This window comes from Gadus chalcogrammus, chromosome 18 (genome assembly GCF_026213295.1).
Source record: "Gadus chalcogrammus isolate NIFS_2021 chromosome 18, NIFS_Gcha_1.0, whole genome shotgun sequence".
Taxonomy (NCBI): domain Eukaryota; kingdom Metazoa; phylum Chordata; class Actinopteri; order Gadiformes; family Gadidae; genus Gadus; species Gadus chalcogrammus.
In genome coordinates this window covers 11,078,961-11,096,472 of record NC_079429.1, presented here as the reverse complement: position 1 = coordinate 11,096,472, position 17,512 = coordinate 11,078,961, and the positions used below count along the sequence as shown (strand labels likewise).

Sequence of the window (17,512 nt, the reverse complement as noted above, 5' to 3'; positions counted from 1 at the left end):
CTTTGTAACAGATCATAGCCATAAGATAAAGTACTTAATGAGGCTGCTTATTTAGTTTATAACCCTAAAGTCATTATTATGTAGTCAATGGCAACAAAGGGTTTCATAACATGAAAGCTTCATTACTATTTTCTTTGCCCTCAGTGAAATTAAATACAAATTTAAAAAAAGTTTTGGCGATGTGAAGAGAAATGGAATTCCACACAATTTGGCTATATTACTTTTTTTTTTATTTCCGCTAGGAGACAATACACAGTGTCACAGTGATTTGACATAAAAGTGCTTGTGAAGACACACGAAAATGTCCCCTGGTTTATCCATTACTGTTTTGTAATTTAGCAGACACGTATAGCCAACGTGACTTACAGTGTCCCTGGTTTATCCGTGGCAAAGTAACAACAAACATAACAATCACTACAATGTCCAATCACAATCATGGTGACAAATTAGGGGCTTATGGAAAATGCTACTACAAATTAACATTTAACCGAAGGAGTTCCTGCCTGAAGCTAGCCACACTTATTTTAATCGAAAGAAAGATTAGAACATGACAATCTCCAAAACATCACAGTATTTGTTCATCCATTTTGGACATCACATCATCGTCTGTAAAAAGGCAACAGTCACATTCATACGACATTATTTACTGCATTGTGGAAGATTGAATTGATTGTTTTCTGAATTCTTGCCATGAAAATTGAAGGAAGGCATACAAAGGGCAGTATCGCTGCAGTAGGGCTTTAAACAGGCTTAGCCTTGAAGACACATTTTATTAATGAACTGTCTAGTCGTGGTTAGAAAGCCATTGCGTTGCTGACCGAAAACGAATAAATAAATACTTAAATAAATAAATATAAAAAGATGGTTCAAACTCATAATTTAAGAAGTTTTCCCACTCTCTTGGTCGTCTTTCTCCTTGACTTCACTGAACTCTCAAAACTCCTTGGCTACCATTTTGTCATTGAATCGCAAAAGTTTGAGAGTTCATTACAATCAATCACAAATTCAAAGCTCACAAAGAACAGCATCCTTCACAATGTTTCCAAAAGTGATAAGAAATGTGCATATTTGTTTTTATTTTCATTTTACTTTCCTCCATTCCATTAGGTAAACACAAACCTTCCACGGCCCCTTCGTACCAACGCATGCCTCACTACACACTTAAACTCTTCATGTTCTTCTCCTTACCCGGGCCTGCTTCCTTATTTCCTGCTATCATCTTACCTTCTTTCCTTCCTTCCTTAATTACTAGCTCCACAGTCTCATCTCTGTGTAATCCCTTTTGAACCAAACCATTTGATTCTCTATAGGATAGCTCTGCTGTCTCATCACATGTCCTCCATTGTTAACTCCAACCCTCATAGGAAATGATCCTCCAACATGCTGCAACACCACCTTGACGTAACATAGTGCAATATCTAAAGCGGACATACCTTGTGTTCCGAAAAAAATGTGGGAGCTGTATGCTTTGCTCTGCTCACTTTTGCCCTTTTAATTTTGAAACTATCCCTTTTTTATTCAACCAATCGATCAATACCCAATCAAAGCCACATTCACTCAAGGTCCTTGGAAATTCATCCGTTTGGATCCAAGTGCCAAATTCCTCAATATAAAACCCATAACAACATCAGTCCCTTCAACTCTGATCCCCAACCTAATCCACTTATCCCCTCAAAACATCCAACCAGCTAAGGTACAACATCCTTGGACCCATACACCAATCCCAGGATATAAACCCATTCGTCTCAACTTCCATGAAAACATCCAGCCCACCAAGCGCTCAAACTGTAGCTCCCAAACCATCAAGACAACAAGATGTTCTTCCTGGATTCACCACATATACCTCACACACCCCAAACCCACCCTGACACAGACACACACAGACATACACAGAGTCCAACCCCATAACCCTACAACTGGGGTTAGCCTGGACTAGACCCAGCGTCTAGGAGCTGATGATCTGCCCAGCCCAGGTCTCGTGCTTGGTTCCTGGGTTCAGGTGGGTGATCACCACCTCCACTGCCTGGATCTTCTGGTTCTTGGGAGGGATGGGGCACACCTTGTACGTGACTTCATCTCCTTCCATGGGCACGTATTCCCCATCAATACTGTCAGAGGATACAGAGAGGAGCACGCAATGAATTATTATTAATACATTCATTCATTCATTACGGCCATCATAATTTGACCATGGAGAGATCTTTAAGACCTTGAAAGCTAGAGGTTTTTAATCCATGTCAACAGCCTACCTATAGGCTTAAATGCCCTTCCTACCTGAAATCTGTCTCAATTCACTCTCATTCAATAATTCAGTCCTATACACTTTCGGTAAAAGCTAAATTGGATAAATAGTATTCCAATTATTTTCTGCCTTGTCTTCCAATTTTATGGAATAAAGAAAATGCGTCAAATGTTTCACGATTCATTTTAATTTGTATTAACACAAATCAGTCAGCAACAAACAAGGTGTCAATATGCTTTACAGGGAATGTCAAATATACATTTAGCTAATCTAGCTAATTCAGCCAATACAATTTATTCTAATAAAATAGCAAATTTAGCTAATTTGAGATAAATGGCCATCCAATAAAGTTAACTAAATCAAAATATTTATGATCTGATCTAAGGACTTTTCCATTGAGAAACAACATCACTTCCCCCAATCACATTTGGTGATTGGGGGATGACTCGAGACACACTCACTCAGAGATGTGGACAAAGATGTCTTCTCCCCCTTGGGAGGGCTGAATGAAGCCGTGACCCCGGGGCCGAGAAAAGTTCCTGCAGACCCCTTTGTAGACCGGACCGGAGGTGGCACGCACGGAACTGTTAACACAGAGTTGGGGTCAAAGGTGACAGGGGTCGGGGGTCAGTGTTAATTATCAATGGGAGAGCAACGAGGAGAGACCTCAGGACTCATAGTATCATACAAAGGGAAAATTAAGACACAGGTAATTTATGAAGCTATAAATTCAGTATCATTTTTAGATAAATCAGTTATTTGACTCGATGTAATGTCATATATAATATAAAATAGTATGTAATTTGATAACAGAGCACAACCTGCCGCACACAAATACACATTACTTAAACACAAAACAAACGATGGAGTGTGTGTGTGGATGACGGCTGGTTGAAGCAGCCTCACCTGGCCCGGGTCAGCCTGGGGCTGGGTGAGGCTGCACACCTGTTGTACATTGAGCAATCAATGTGCACAGGTTAAACCAGGTTATTGCCACAATCACTCCGGTCCAAGTCCTGAATGGCAGCACGTTACGCCTGCTGCTCTGTGTCGCTATCATCTCAACCTCTGAAATAAACCGGTTTGAACATCACCACTCTGCGTCCTTGTTACGGAGGAGTCCAGTAAAAGCCACCTAGGTGGACTGTGGCATGGACACTGTTACAAAAACATTAAGCACTCAGCTTTTAGGAGCGTTCAGAGACGCACTGTGATATTTGTAATCTGATGCTAACCCATTATGTTAAGCTAATTAGGCCAAGTTTTACAATGTTATCTCCTATAGCTTCAGTATATATTTGACACTGACTTGCACACACGTGCGCAAGCGCATACACACACACAGACACACACACACACAGATAGTCTCCCTCTCTCACTCACACTCTCTCACACGCACACACGCACACACACACACACACACACACACACACACACACACACACACACACAGCCCCTCACGCTGAGTATGTGCGGGTCCTCTTGGTGGGCAGGGGGCTGGGCAGGTCCCGGGGGGGCACTGGGGGCTTCCTCTCCCGGTCCCAGACGCGGCTGCCCTCCCTCTGGAAGGGGAAGGACAGCTGCAGGGGGGTGCGGGGCGAGGGGAGGGGCAGCGGGGCTTCGTCCTGCGGGGACGAGCCGGCCTCCGCCATGGAGAGGGAGGATGAGGAGCAGGAGGAGCAGGAGGGGTGGGTGGAGGCACGGGGCGGGCGGTGGAGGGGACGAGGTGCGTCTCCACCCGGAGGCAACGCAGTCTGCTCCTCTGGGTGGGGTCGGGTTACAGCGGGGCGGGGCGGGACAGACGGAGGGAGGCTGTCACCCTCTCCTGGGGTTTAGAAGAGAGAGAGAGAGAGAGAGAGAGAGAGAGAGAGAGAGAGAGAGAGAGAGAGAGAGAGAGAGAGAGACAGAGACAGAGAGACAGAGTTAGGGTTGATGATACATGATGAAGGACGGGGGCAACAAGAGTGAAACAGGATTTAAGAGAATGAAAAACATTGCTTGAAAGTATCTGAACTTTAAATAATGCATGCTCTTTTTTGTGATTCTAGGTGGAGCTTTCCGGAGCTGTGACTACAACAACCAGACATTAAAACACTCCCACTTGCAGCAGCTATGAAAGTAACAACATGGATATTAAAATGATAAAAGGATACCATAATCCCAGAGGGTCTCATCTCACTTTGCTTTATTAAAAATCCCTCGTCGGCCACAGGGACGTTCATGCGGGTATTAATTAACGTATTACGGTTCTTATTATTGTACGTTTTCATTGCCTTGATTCAAATATTGAACTAAAGTGCTTCTGTTAAGCCTCCGTTCTGTGATAATAAATGGCCCCTGGATTTATTTTCGAGGACCAATTACCTTCAGTAGATTTAACTTCTTTAATTAAGATAAGCCTGTCCATGCTTATGATCTATTAAATGATTAAAAAAGTACTGGAGGTGCAATGTTCAAGGACTGAGATAATTAGATGCATTATGACAACTATCCCATGCACAATAAAATACACAATTTGAACAATGAATTGTGGAAACAATTGGAAGAAAAATACATTTGTGTTGCAAGTCTATAAACATTACTAAAGCATAAAACCAGTTGAACTATTTTCAAAGAAGCACAATGTAAACATACCTTGGCCAAAGCAAAATTGATAGATGTAAATAGCTTTTTGTCAACGTAAAGAACCAAAATATGATATATATTTTATAACAACAACTAAACATGAACTGCTTAAGCTTTTTTTTTTTTTTTAATACATATGTGCTGCTGGCCTCTGACTTCCACAGACCTGGTGCCTCCTCAGAGCCACCACGGACCCCACCTGCAGCCACACCATGTTAAAGATTGATGGACTGCATTTCATCCCAGGAGCTCCTTCACATGCACTCTGCCTATGCCATGCCAGCACCGATCTAAATATAGTATAGCAGGGCATAGCCAGACGCCAGTCACCAGGTCCACTGACTATATAATGGGGACTGAGAGAGCTGCGGTGGAAAAAATATATTTATGGGCCGGGTGGGCTGATGGGTGGCAACGTCATGTTGAGACAGTTTCTCTCTGTAGACAGAGCTAGATTTGTTGTTCTGGTTTATGTTGACATTTGACTTTTGCCAACTTGTATTGTTACTTTAATGGATTATGAACACTTAAAACATAATCACACACTAAGGCGGAGGATTTTATCCAAAGCAACTGACAGGCCAGGCCGAGAACGACCTAACCCTGCAATCAATAAGAAGACTCAAAGTACTGCAAGCAGGTTTTCAGCAGACAGAGTGCAGAGTAGGGAAACAATTCAGACCCAAATGAAGACCGAAGCAGGTTTTCCAGATAAAACACAAACAGGTGATTTATTCTATTTACAGGAGATTCAAGACAAATAACAGGAAGAGACAACAACAGGCCGATCAAGCAAAAAGGGCACCCAATTTAAATATGAAAACTTGGATGTAGGCTGGTTGAATGTGACACACACATCAGACAAAGGGCAACGACTTAAGGGAAAGGCACAACAGGTGAACATCATGTAGCCTACTAATGAACTAATTACTCAAACAAGGAACTCAGGGAAGGCATCTAGAGGCCTAGCTTAACGTCACACAGAAATAAGACTGGCGTGACACTTTTAGTCTATACTGACGTTTATTATAGAGTAAGATTGCTATCTTACAGTTAAACACACAGAGGTCATTTAACAGCACCCTCTCCATAGGTGTTGTGCAGCACACTAATGGCTGGTTGCGTTTCATGGCTTACTATGACCAAGTCCTCTTAGCATAATGATGAGTCCAAAGGTCTAGAATGATGTTGTCTTGACGATCAGTGACAGTGCAGTATGATGCAAAAAACACATTCCCAGGATCTCCCAGGATCTCTCTCTCTCTCTCTCTCTCTCTCTCTCTCTCTCTCTCTCTCTCTCCTCTCTTCCCCCCCTCCCCCCCTGTGTGGAGCAAGGCTTTTGTGCCACACACTCATAGCAGGTGGGGAGAATATTAATAAGCAGGGACTAGCAAGAGAGCCAACCAAACTCACAGGGGGAATACAGTAGAATACAACACTTGGCATAGTCTGTCAAATGGTAATTATGTTGGATTGTATGAGATGGGATAGTTCTACATTATATATTGTTGGCCAGAAGCTCACAAGGACATGTTAACAAAGTCTGTGAACCCCCTAAAGAACAGAAAGGACGCCGATCTGTCTGTACACCATCGCATCAGCATGGGACACACGTAATACACACCAACAAGCGCGCGCACGCGCGCACACACACACACACACACACACACACACACACACACACACACACACACACACACACACACACACACACACACACACACACACACACACACACACACACACACACACACACACACACACACACACACACACACACACACACACACCGCGGGTAGTATCGGAAATAAAAAATAATTTAAATCCGTTCAAACTTTAAATGTAACATTAAAATCGAGCCTATTAAAAGCATACAATCACCCCAGCAAGTAGGTTACAGCCTAAATAATTAACCAGAATTATCAGGGCAGCACCCTCTGGCATCTTGATTCCAGAACATTCGCATGGAGGAGAAGAATGGATGCTCACGTCAACGCATCGCCAAGAATCAAAGGGCTGCAAGCCTGATCTGGCGGACCAATAATAAGCACTTTGTTTTCAGACGATCGCATCCTCACGCTTTTGTCCTACTTTGATGGATCGATGCCAGCCGTATGATTAGAAATACATGAATATTAAACAAGTGGAACAATGTCCATAAAATAAGATGTTATTGATCGTTCTCTTACCGTATGAATGTCGGAGGCGTTCTTGTACAGAGCTCAGTGTTTCTTGGTTTGATGGTGATGTTGTTCAAAAGGCAAGCATAGGCCCTCTGAAATCAAGGAAAAGCGGACTCGTATAGTAAATAACTCTCGGTTGAGAAGGGGCGTGGAGGATCGCCTCACATAAGCTGCTGGACGGAAGCATCACACCAAATACTAAGAGGGAGGGACTGCAGGGAAGTAAGTTTCAAGTAGGACATTATCGACGGATATTGTACAGACTTTCACTCCGGATTCAGCTGCTTCTTCTCACCCAGTGTCACCCACTGTTGGCCGCAGAAGACGGGTAGCTCACCTCAGAGCGCTGGCTGTAAACCACGGGGGGGTTCAGTTAGGGATCATCAATAAATAACTGTTTGAATGACGTAAAACCATTGTAATTTGCTAATATTAGTGAAAAAAAAATTACTAAATCAGTTTGCCTATGTAGCGTACACCTATTTTGTTTGCTAATTGTAATGTTATATTATTAGGTTCCTACTACATCATAAAAAAAAATAGAACATACCAAAATGTACTGTATTTTATGCTTTTTCTATTTTATATGAATATAATGTTTGCCCTTCATTCCATAAAAATTTCAGTCATGTGACCCAGTGACTCAAAATCAATATGTCGAAGGTGAGCAGGGCTATGTTGCGGTCAATGTGATGTGATTGTGATTCCATAACCTGAGGATCCAGGCTCCTCAATGTTTGTTTAGGCCAGCCGTATCTCTTAAAGTAACCAGATCTCTATATATGTCCATCACTAATGTGAATTACTTATGATCTCATCTGTTTCTGTTGAGGAGCCCCCAAAACTTTGAAAGGTGCCTATGTAGGCATCAAAAATTACCCCATACTTGAAAACATTCTTCTGACTCAAGCTTATGGATTTGACTGTCGATTTTTTAAGGAAATCGAAGAACATGTGAAGGGCCAGAAATGCTAGGTAGGATAACCCAATCAGCCTCCTGCTGCTGCAACCCAGTCTCACCAATATGCGTACAGATCGCACGGTTTGACACTTTCAAAATGCGTGCAGTACATTCGCCAAATGACCATTTCGCGTGCATATGATACCCAAAACCCAGCATTAACTACTGTGGAGGGCGGATGCGTCCATTTCGCGTGCATATGATACGCAAATCCCAGCATTAACTGAATGGGAAATGCAATATTTTAGGACAGATTCACCATTAAACGTGTTTCTAATGACATTTCTAGCGAGAAATGTACTTTTTCCTTGAATAATCTTCAGTCAGTGAATGTGTATGATCTTTATTAATCTTTATTATCTGAATGGGAAATGCAATATTTCTATCGGGAAGCAACCGTTTGAAAATGTATGTATGAATCCTATTTAACAGCCCGTTCCCTAGTAAATCATTTAATTTTTTTCGTTAAGTGACGGTAACATACCTTTGTTTTCCGTTCGTTCCTTGCAGAAACAACACAGACAGAATAAGCTTATTAATAATCAGACGGAAATCGTCGAGCGATGTCTTTTGTTCAGAAGCGTTTTTCAATATGTGTGCAACAGTAGACAACGTTAAAAAACGTTAAAGATTCTTAGAAAAAAATTCCAACGTCATGCAGCTCATTGTGACGTCATAAGAGAGATGACCTCTCCACCGTGGCCGTGTGTGTGTGTTCCTGTCCTGTGTTTGTGCGTGCGTGTGTTAAAGACAGTGCTATTAGCCTAGCAGAGGCGAGATGTTTGCATGTCATGAATATTCATAATAAGAGCCAAAATCTATATCAATGTAAGCACAAACAGAGGATCATGGGCATCAGGGCTCCGTTTCCCGATAACGATGCTCGTACGATCAGTCTCACGATGGATCTTGCAAGCCATCGTAAATTTCTTTGGAGCGCTTCGAACGCGCGTTCACTGCACTCACGACGTTCGTAGGATTGTAACTGTCTACTGACACGGTGCTGAAATGGGCTCCGTAGGAGGGGGCGACGCAGGAATGATGCAGGAAAATGGGGTTAAAAAGCATTAAAATATCTCCCCATCAAGGCCATCAACAGAATAGCCTACGAAAAGATTAGACTGCAATAATATGAATGCTAAAGATATTAAAACACAATTGATTAGGCCTAGGCTGACATATGCTACATTAGTCCTTATCCTGAACGCACTACTACATTTTTTCAAGGCATTTTCCCCCCTGAAATAATTACAAAAATAGCTTCTGTGACAACATTTATCTTAATGTGCAGCAAAGAGCCGACTATCTGATTCCGCATAAGGTTTCATTGATTGGTGCGCAATTTAGAATCTATGATGTAAAACAAAAAATGCAACATTCCATTAATTCAGTAGCATTCAAACTCAGATTCTGGGCATTGAAACCCGGCTATTGCTGACCCGATTAGGAGAGCTTGGTCTAGATCCTGCCCATATTGTTGGGCAGGATGATGTATAGGCCTTTTTACACTGCCAAGCCGGACACCCGCATGCAAGAATGAGCTCACGTCTGAGTAAAGGCTACAAACGGAATTAACTATTTACAAGTGCAAAAACGTCAACTTATTGTCCATTTTGCTGAGCACCCGTTTTTTATCCCGACAAAAGCCTCATAAGGAAAGTTCCTCTGCGTCTCTCGTATGCCTACCATCTTTCAAGGTATTTTTTAATGTGACTACATAACCTTCTCTCGCATGATAAGCAGCTCGCGGATTTCACTTACACCGAAACAGCCTGTCCTGGCCATCATATCCCTTCTTCTCCGGGTAGGCTATACTAGGTTATTAACTTATCCTGGAAATGATAATGGTATATTAAACAAATCCCAGCACCACACCAAAAGGAGGCAGCAAATCAGCGCTAAACATATCTATCTGCTCATTTCCACATTGTAAGAGAGCAACACAAAACAGGTTTATAATATTTGGATGTTTTATTTTCTGTAAATCAAGCAGGTTACATTTCATTCGTTTTTACACAATCTGATATTTGGAGGCATTTGCAAATATGCTCATAAATTACATGATTTGTAATCCCAAAGAATGAGGTGGTTAATGATCAATATTGGGATCAACAGTGATCACCCTACTAATGTAGGCATTACGTATGCAGGCAGAAAAAGAAAAGTTCCCATTAAGGTCTCATGTGAAACACCACAGGTCTGAAATACTCAGGAACACATGAAAATGGCACAAAAATGAATTTCACTCTCCAACCTTTTGCTAAATAGACGTCGACAGGCCCACAGAGAGCCTGGAGCTCACGGGACAACAGTCACACACATTCTGCTTCATGAAGAGGTCAGATTATCGTCGACCATAGACATTACATGTAAGGACACTGAACATTTGGCCGGATTACACATAGAAATGCAATCCAAAACAAAATGGGTAAAGATAAAGCATGTTTATTGATGCGGCAAACAAAGGTTCAAATATCCTCCAAAGCACTTCAAGCCCTCAAAGAATGAAACTCAAAACGCAGATGAGGTAAAAGAAGAAACTTCTAAATTAAAGTGGAGCGACCCAGGGACAAGTCTGGTTTGGGTTAAAGATTATGGATGGTTAACTTTGTGTAACGTGTTTGGACAAGCAAGTTTAGGTTTTAGGCAAGCGACTTCAGGTATTAGTCAAGCGAGTTTAGCCAAGCGAGTACAGGCAAGCGAGTCAAGCCAAGCGAGTTAAGCTTTTATGCAAGCGAGTTTAGGTTTTATGCAAGCGAGTTTAGCCAAGCGAGTACAGGCAAGCGAGTCAAGCTAAGCAAGTTTAGGTTTTAGGCAAGCGAGTTTAGGCAAGCGAGTTTAGGCAAGCGAGTTTAGGCAAGCGAGTTTAGGCAAGCGAGTTCAGGTATTAGGCAAGCGACGCGAGTTTAGCCAAGCAAGTTCAGGTTTTATGCAAGCGAGTTTAGGTTTTATGCAAGCCAGTTTAGACAAGCGAGTTTAGGCAAGCAAGTTTAGGTAAGAGAGTCAAGTTACTTTAGGCTTCACTTTATTTGCGGTTAAATTGCGGCATTAGGTTTAGAAAGAAGGTTAAGATCCAGGCTCAGGTTTGCTTCCAGCCTCGTCCCTCTAGTCGCTCCCTATAAAGAGGGTTCCCAGCTACCGTGTTAAAATACAACAGCTGGGATTACAGATATGGAGTACGGAAATAAATGACAAAGATCGATTCAAACATTCTTCCCCCAAAATGTGGTGCGACATAAAATGGAGAAAATAATTACTTTCTCTCCATTGAAACCCAGTCATATCATACGATCTCACGAGGTCCCGCCGCAAGGGGCGGACTTACGAGCTCTATAGAGTGTGCACTGTGTGTTGATGTTGGGTGTGGATTAATGTGCTAGTGTAGCCATCCAGGGATCCTCAGGGTTTATGGGAGTAGGACACACTGGTGTAGTTCAGTACTGTGAAGTAAATTGATGCAAAAAGTAGAATCAGTGTCAAGGGCAATCAAATGTCTATAAATGTAGGAACAGCGCCATCTGGTCTCAATCAGCATTTGATTTCATAGACTTAAATTAGCGAAAAAACAAGCATTTATTTACCGCAACAGTCCTAGTGCTGGAGAACCAGGTTTAGTTACTGCATTTAATTAACTTTAATTTAATTAAGAGCACACTAGTCAGTGGAGATGTTCACAGAAAAGACTTTTCTTCAGACCTTTATAAAGATCAGGAGGGATTATATAATTGCCGTTTGACACGTTAGGCCTGTTCAAGGAGGAAGTAAATATTTACCAGCGTTGGGTCTCTGCACCATGACACCCAGCTGCCGCACATCTGGTCTCCCTTTAAGTCGCCTGAAGGAGAGGTCAACTTAATTGAACCCAAGGGGAATGGGTCACAAGAAAAGGTAAGGATAAATCAAAGCTAAAGAAAGGATGAAAACAAGCATTGTCCAACATTGGGTTCGGCGATATTTTCATGTAAAAACATTTAGGTGTACGATCCAACCATCAAAAACAGGCTCTTCTTATCATGTTTCCAATGTACCCCGAGTTGCTATGCCCTCATCAGCAACCAGGTGGCAGACTTGATTTTGTCAGTAGAAGGAGCAAAATAGCCATCCAGCTTGATTACAGCAATAGTAGAGGAGCGAGTCAAAAGAATGCGTTTGAGCACCTTCAGCCAATGGCTCTTGTTCAAGGACATCCCGCTGATTGGCTGAAGTCAGATCTTATTCTCTAAAAAGTTTGTTACAGAAGAAGCCCCTAGTATCAAAGCAACATACCCGCCAAACAAAACTAACCTTGTTGAATAAATGAAAACGTCTTCAAGATGGTCAATCCAGTATCTTACCGGTTCCACATGGAGTCTCTAGTCGGCTGCGCCGAATGCCTTAGGTCCGTCCTGTGCTCCGGGACGAGGTCTTGAGTATAAAGAACCAGTCAGTCATCAAGCTGCTTGGTCTCTTCAAAGAGGTGGAGGTTTGACCGCCTGCACCATGAGGACGCAGTGGATACGGTATGGGACCATTTATCAGCGGATCTGAACTGCAGAACTTTAATCACACCAGCTGTAGATTTATGTACCTTCTCCGGAAAGATGAGTGGTCGTCAGCCCCTGAGCAGTGATCTTCATCCCCAGTGACTCCTTCAATCCTGCTGGAGCAAACACTCAGTTACCATTTGGAGATGACCCAGCTACCCTAGTGTACTCACTAACCTAGTGTACTCACTACTAAGTGATACAACCCGGTTCAGTGTTTCCCCCAGACCATGTCTTAGTCAAGGTGGGGGGGGGGGGGGTCTTCGGGGAGGGTTTCAGTTCGCAATAATACATACAACTGCCTTTTCAATTGCATTCAAAATGCTTTATGGCACGACTATTGTTTTGAACAGTATACAGTATTACCGACAAATTATTTACCTATATTTTTTGTACTTAAGGAAAGTATGTTTTCTTTCCCTACGAGTTTTGCACTTTGTTATTGCATAATTATTTTTTATAGATAATTTTTCTACATTAGTAGTCAAGGCGGGGCCCTAGTGTTAAGACGGCCATAACCATACAGTGCTGGGGGAAACACTGGAGTTAAACATTAGAGTTTAGTCCCCAAATGGCGATACCACCAGTTCATGGCTGCGCTCTTTGATTTTCTCGTTGATCAGATTGACCTGGAGGAAGAGCTGACCTTCAACGGATGAGGAGCTGTTTGGTCTAATCACAAGCCGCCTTCGGACCTCCACCGCCGGATCCCCCAGCCGTCCTCCACCGCCGGGACCGTCTCCTCCAGGACCTCCACCGGGCCAACCGCCTGGACCTCCGCAACGTCGCCTCATTTCTTCTGAAATGTGACACACGTTCTATTTGCACCCCGGACATTCCTCCCCGTTCATGATGCACTGGAGAAGAGTATAGCTTTACTGGATGAGGAGCCGCCGGGCCCTCCAGGCTGACCGCCGCCGGGCCCTCCAGGCTGACCGCAGCCGGGCCCTCCAGGCTGACCGCCGCCAGGTGGACGCCACCGCCGGGACCTCCAGGTTGGTCCCAACCACCGCCTCCAGGTTGGTCCCAACCACCGCCTCCAGGCCCTCCAGGTTGGACCCAACCGCCGCCTCCAGGACCTCGGCCGTCTCCAGGCCTTCCAGGTTGGCCGCCTCCAGGCCCTTCTGAAATGTGAGACACAAGTTCCAGTTGCACAATGGAACATTTCTCCCCTTTCATCATGGATGCACTGAAGATGAGTTTAACTTTACTGGATGAGGAACCGCCACCTGGCCCTCCATGCCGCCCCTTCCAGGTTGGACGCCTCCAGGACCTCCAGGCCACCGCCGCCTCAAGGCTGGCCTCTGCCTCCAGGCTGGCCTCCGCCTCCAGGCCCTCCGCCTCAGTCCTTCTGAAAGGCGAATGACGCGTTCCATTTGCACACTGCACACTTCTCCCCGTACATGATGCAGATAATCAACTCCTCTGCTTTAGCTCCCACAGAGCTCACTGATGCCCTACTGTGCAGTCTTGAGTGAGGTATTATTAACCCAACCGCCAGCCACACACACCTAGCCTACATCCTGGAGCTGGTCCTAGTGGCTGAGAATGCATTTGACATTTTTCAGAACACCTCAGAGTTGCTGTGGCTGCGTGTCAAAGTTTTAATTCTAAACAATTCACAAGCCTAGAAAAAATGTGCAGCTCTGCAGTTCCGTGTCTCACCGTTCTGCATTCGTTGGGCTGCACGGCTCCCGGCCTTCCCTCCACCTGCAGCGAGCGCCTCCAGACGACCGCCATGGACCTCACGGCGAGCACCTCCAGACGACCGCCACGGACCTCCAGACGAGCACCTCCAGACGACCGCCTCCATCACCTCTACTGAAACAAGACAAAATCTATTTAAACACTGGAGATTTTTCTCCTCGCTCACTCAGATGTCAATAGCTTATCTTCTCCCATTCTGTGCGTTCTTGAGAAGTATAATTTCCTATAAACTCCCAAACCCAGCCGCACATCTAATCTTCATAAGGACACTAGTCCTAGTGGCTGAGAACGCTTGGCTAACAAGCCAAGCACAACCAATGACTGAATTCCAGTTTTATTCTGAACCGTTTGACCACGCCAAGGAGGAGTTTATAGGATGTGCAGTTCCACGGCTCACCCGTCTGTTCCTGTAGGACTGAACGGCTCCTGGCCAACATCCACCTGCAGCTCCCAACTCCAGACCCGCTCTGTTGAAGCCTCTGGGAGTACAATCCGCTCCTGAACAAAAACAACTCTTCATAAATCATTCGGAAATATTATGAAGCATGAGTTGGAATAGAAAATGTTCAAATCCTGTATAATGATTAATTGTTGTACAAATGTGTATAGTTCTATTGATTACTTTTTTACTTCTATAAAACATTTAATGAATAGTGGGAAACCACACAAGAAAAGCAAATGAATATGGTTTTAACGCGGTTATATTAGTAAAGCAAGTCTTACCCAAAAAGTCAATAAATGGTGACCACATTTTATCATTATTATTAACTATTTAGTGCTTCACTAAATTCCTATAGCAAGTGGAAACGTTACTCTCCTTAATTGGTGATGTTCATGTTCCTCGATATCTTCCAATGGACTCGTTGTGAAATCCTTCTGGATCCTCCGCGTTGAAGTGCGTTGTTCAATTTCCAAGGGGCGTGTCTAAAGGGCGCGATCTAAAATGGGTCGATGCTATGCTATTGGATAGGCCTCGACTAATCATAGCATTGGAACGGGTGATGCAGAAATACATATTCCTCAAAATCTTTAAGAGTAGTAGTCGTTCGTTCTTTTAGGGATCATATACAGTCTTTAGTTCACCAACTTCCATCTTTGTTGTTGAAACACCTCTACATGTTGCGTATATCCAACCTCACATTAGATAGCCTAAAGGGTTGCTATTGGTCGGTCTATTTCGTACCGGGCAGAAACAATAAAAAACGGAGGGGCGCCTGACCGCATCTTTGAAGAGCAAATTATATACGAGGTCCGTCTAGTTCCAAAGCTATTGGCGAAATACGCAAAACGAATATTGAAATGTTAATTTTGGCATTTAATTTGCATCTACATTTTGCCAGTGAAGGAGTTTAAGTTTGCCAATCCGAGGTCTAACAGGCAGTAAACATGTTAATTAAAATACAAATGCAAAGTCCACAGAACATACGCGAATAAAAACCACATTGCACCACCAGCGGTCAGCAGCAGCAGCAGCAAGTGTATTGAACGTAGAAAAGTAGTAAAGAGAAGAATAGAATTGGGAGAGTGGTGTGCAAGTCAGACACCGCATCTAACCCAGGACCACCTTGCAGATCACAAGCAGCAAACCTTCTACCAGACCAACCAAACACACATCAATAGGCCCCCAGTCAGTAGGGTCAGTCAGACAGGTTTCCACAGAAGGGCTCAGTGGGGTTATGGGTTGAGCAAAAACAGACCTCTTCTTCCTTCCACAAGTTTCCATCCTGGATTTTTCGGACATGTGGAGTCGGACATGTTTCAAGTTATCCGTGGATTCCTGAGGGCAGTGAAGGATCTGCAGAAGGTGACGTCCAGGTCCAGCGGTCTGCCGCATTGACCACGAGATCTTTAACCGAGTGGGACCGCCTCGGTTTGTAGTAGGCCTAGAACAGTTTGTGTTCAACAGCGTGGAGGTCCTCGTTTCCATCAGAGTTGCTGCAGTTCTTCCATGCTGCTTCCACAGTGAGCAGAGGACACTTCCCAGTGTGGTGGTCGGTGCTGTAGCGGTCCGCAGCGTTAGTTAGTTAGTCAGTCGATCCCATAGATAAACCACTCAACACAAACTACCACTTCCATCAGCAAATCCACATTAACCTCCAGCGATAAAACATGTACAATAGAGGGGCGAGAACAGACGACAGGAGGAGATGGGGAGAGTGTAACATGTGCAGTGCTCATGAAGGAAGTACCCCACGTTACTCACTGCGTGGGTCCCGGTGGCGGGGAGTCCACGTCGGTGGCCACGATGTCCGGATTGTTCAGCCAAGGCAATCCAACGCAAAATAAACGATTAACATCCGTCTCGGTGGGGGCGCTTTATGAGGAGAGGCGGGGGAGACGCAGCTGAAATCAATTAAGAACTAGTGACCTCCAGAAGAACGTGATTGGTTGTGAGCGAGAAGCTCGAGACGAGAGACGGCAAAGGCCTGCGTATTGGTTAGAGCATAAGTTCAGGCACTGACTGATATGACCATATCAACCGGTGTGCTAACTACTTGTACACAAGGAACCATTCGATTTTACTGTATAGATTTAGAGAAAATGTCATTTGAAAAACGTACACATGCATATTCTCGCCTTTGCCAATTTGCATTATGCCAGCACTTTGAAGTGGGCTATAGACCGAACTTCACATAAGTTCAGGCACTGACTGATATGAACATACTAACTGTTGTACCCACTACTTGTACACAAGGAACCATGTGATTTTACATTATAGATTTAGAGAAAATGTCGTTTGAAAAACGTACACATGCATATTCTACTGGCCAATGGAGTCGAAGGTCCGCACTGGCATGACACAGCCATGGATGTCGCTTAGATATCCTCATGCCAAATGTCTTCTCATCATTTCGATCTCGCATCCCAGATGTGTTTGAGTGATAATTCTTAACTTTCGTTTTACAAAGGCATAGAAGCATTTTTTTAATGTTTGTCTCGTTTCATTTCATGGCTTACTATGCCAATGTTGTCATCCTAGCATAATAACTGTCTACATAACATGCCACAAAAGACAGAAAACAAAAATCTAGAAGAGAGAAGATGAGAGAAGCGGGACAAGAAAGAACTGGTGTAAAAACACGACTTGTCGATCGCTCATGATCGTTAGTATAATCCGTCTTGTTCACTGCACCAATATTCTCATTCTGTTTCTCTCAGGCCTCGACAATGAACAAAACCTGAAATAGACTGAATAACGCTGTTAAAAGTGGAACAGAGATCTGTATAGAAGGCTTTTCTCGCAGTGGAATGTTTTTTCGGCTTACTTCTA

General features: G+C 43.8%; 2 protein-coding genes across 10 annotated transcripts; both read right to left on the bottom strand.

Moving 5' to 3' along the window:
• Positions 1 to 216: 216 nt before the first annotated feature.
• csdc2a (cold shock domain containing C2, RNA binding a) lies at positions 217 to 3,894 on the bottom strand. Its single transcript, XM_056577309.1, has 3 exons — positions 3,704 to 3,894; positions 2,704 to 2,826; positions 217 to 2,108 (listed from the first exon to the last, which is right to left on the bottom strand). Exons 1-3 carry the CDS (start codon positions 3,892 to 3,894, stop codon positions 1,946 to 1,948), a joined length of 477 nt encoding a protein of 158 aa, XP_056433284.1. The 3' UTR covers positions 217 to 1,945.
• A 6,028-nt stretch (positions 3,895 to 9,922) lies between these two features.
• On the bottom strand, positions 9,923 to 16,637 carry LOC130371952 (uncharacterized). 9 transcript variants are annotated; one of them, XM_056577843.1, is made up of 11 exons: positions 16,445 to 16,637; positions 15,939 to 16,239; positions 14,639 to 14,739; positions 14,200 to 14,355; positions 13,746 to 13,885; positions 13,414 to 13,655; positions 13,181 to 13,333; positions 12,579 to 12,647; positions 12,346 to 12,483; positions 11,785 to 12,230; positions 9,923 to 11,451 (listed from the first exon to the last, which is right to left on the bottom strand). In XM_056577843.1, the coding sequence occupies exons 2-7, from the start codon at positions 16,166 to 16,168 to the stop codon at positions 13,207 to 13,209; spliced, it is 996 nt and encodes a 331-aa protein (XP_056433818.1). In that variant the 5' UTR covers positions 16,169 to 16,239; positions 16,445 to 16,637; the 3' UTR covers positions 9,923 to 11,451; positions 11,785 to 12,230; positions 12,346 to 12,483; positions 12,579 to 12,647; positions 13,181 to 13,206. The 9 variants fall into 9 exon arrangements, with proteins under 9 accessions (XP_056433818.1, XP_056433812.1, XP_056433809.1 ...); XM_056577837.1 differs by having other exon boundaries at positions 12,579 to 12,650; positions 13,414 to 13,658; positions 16,445 to 16,636; XM_056577834.1 differs by having other exon boundaries at positions 13,414 to 13,658; positions 16,445 to 16,636.
• Positions 16,638 to 17,512: the final 875 nt, after the last annotated feature.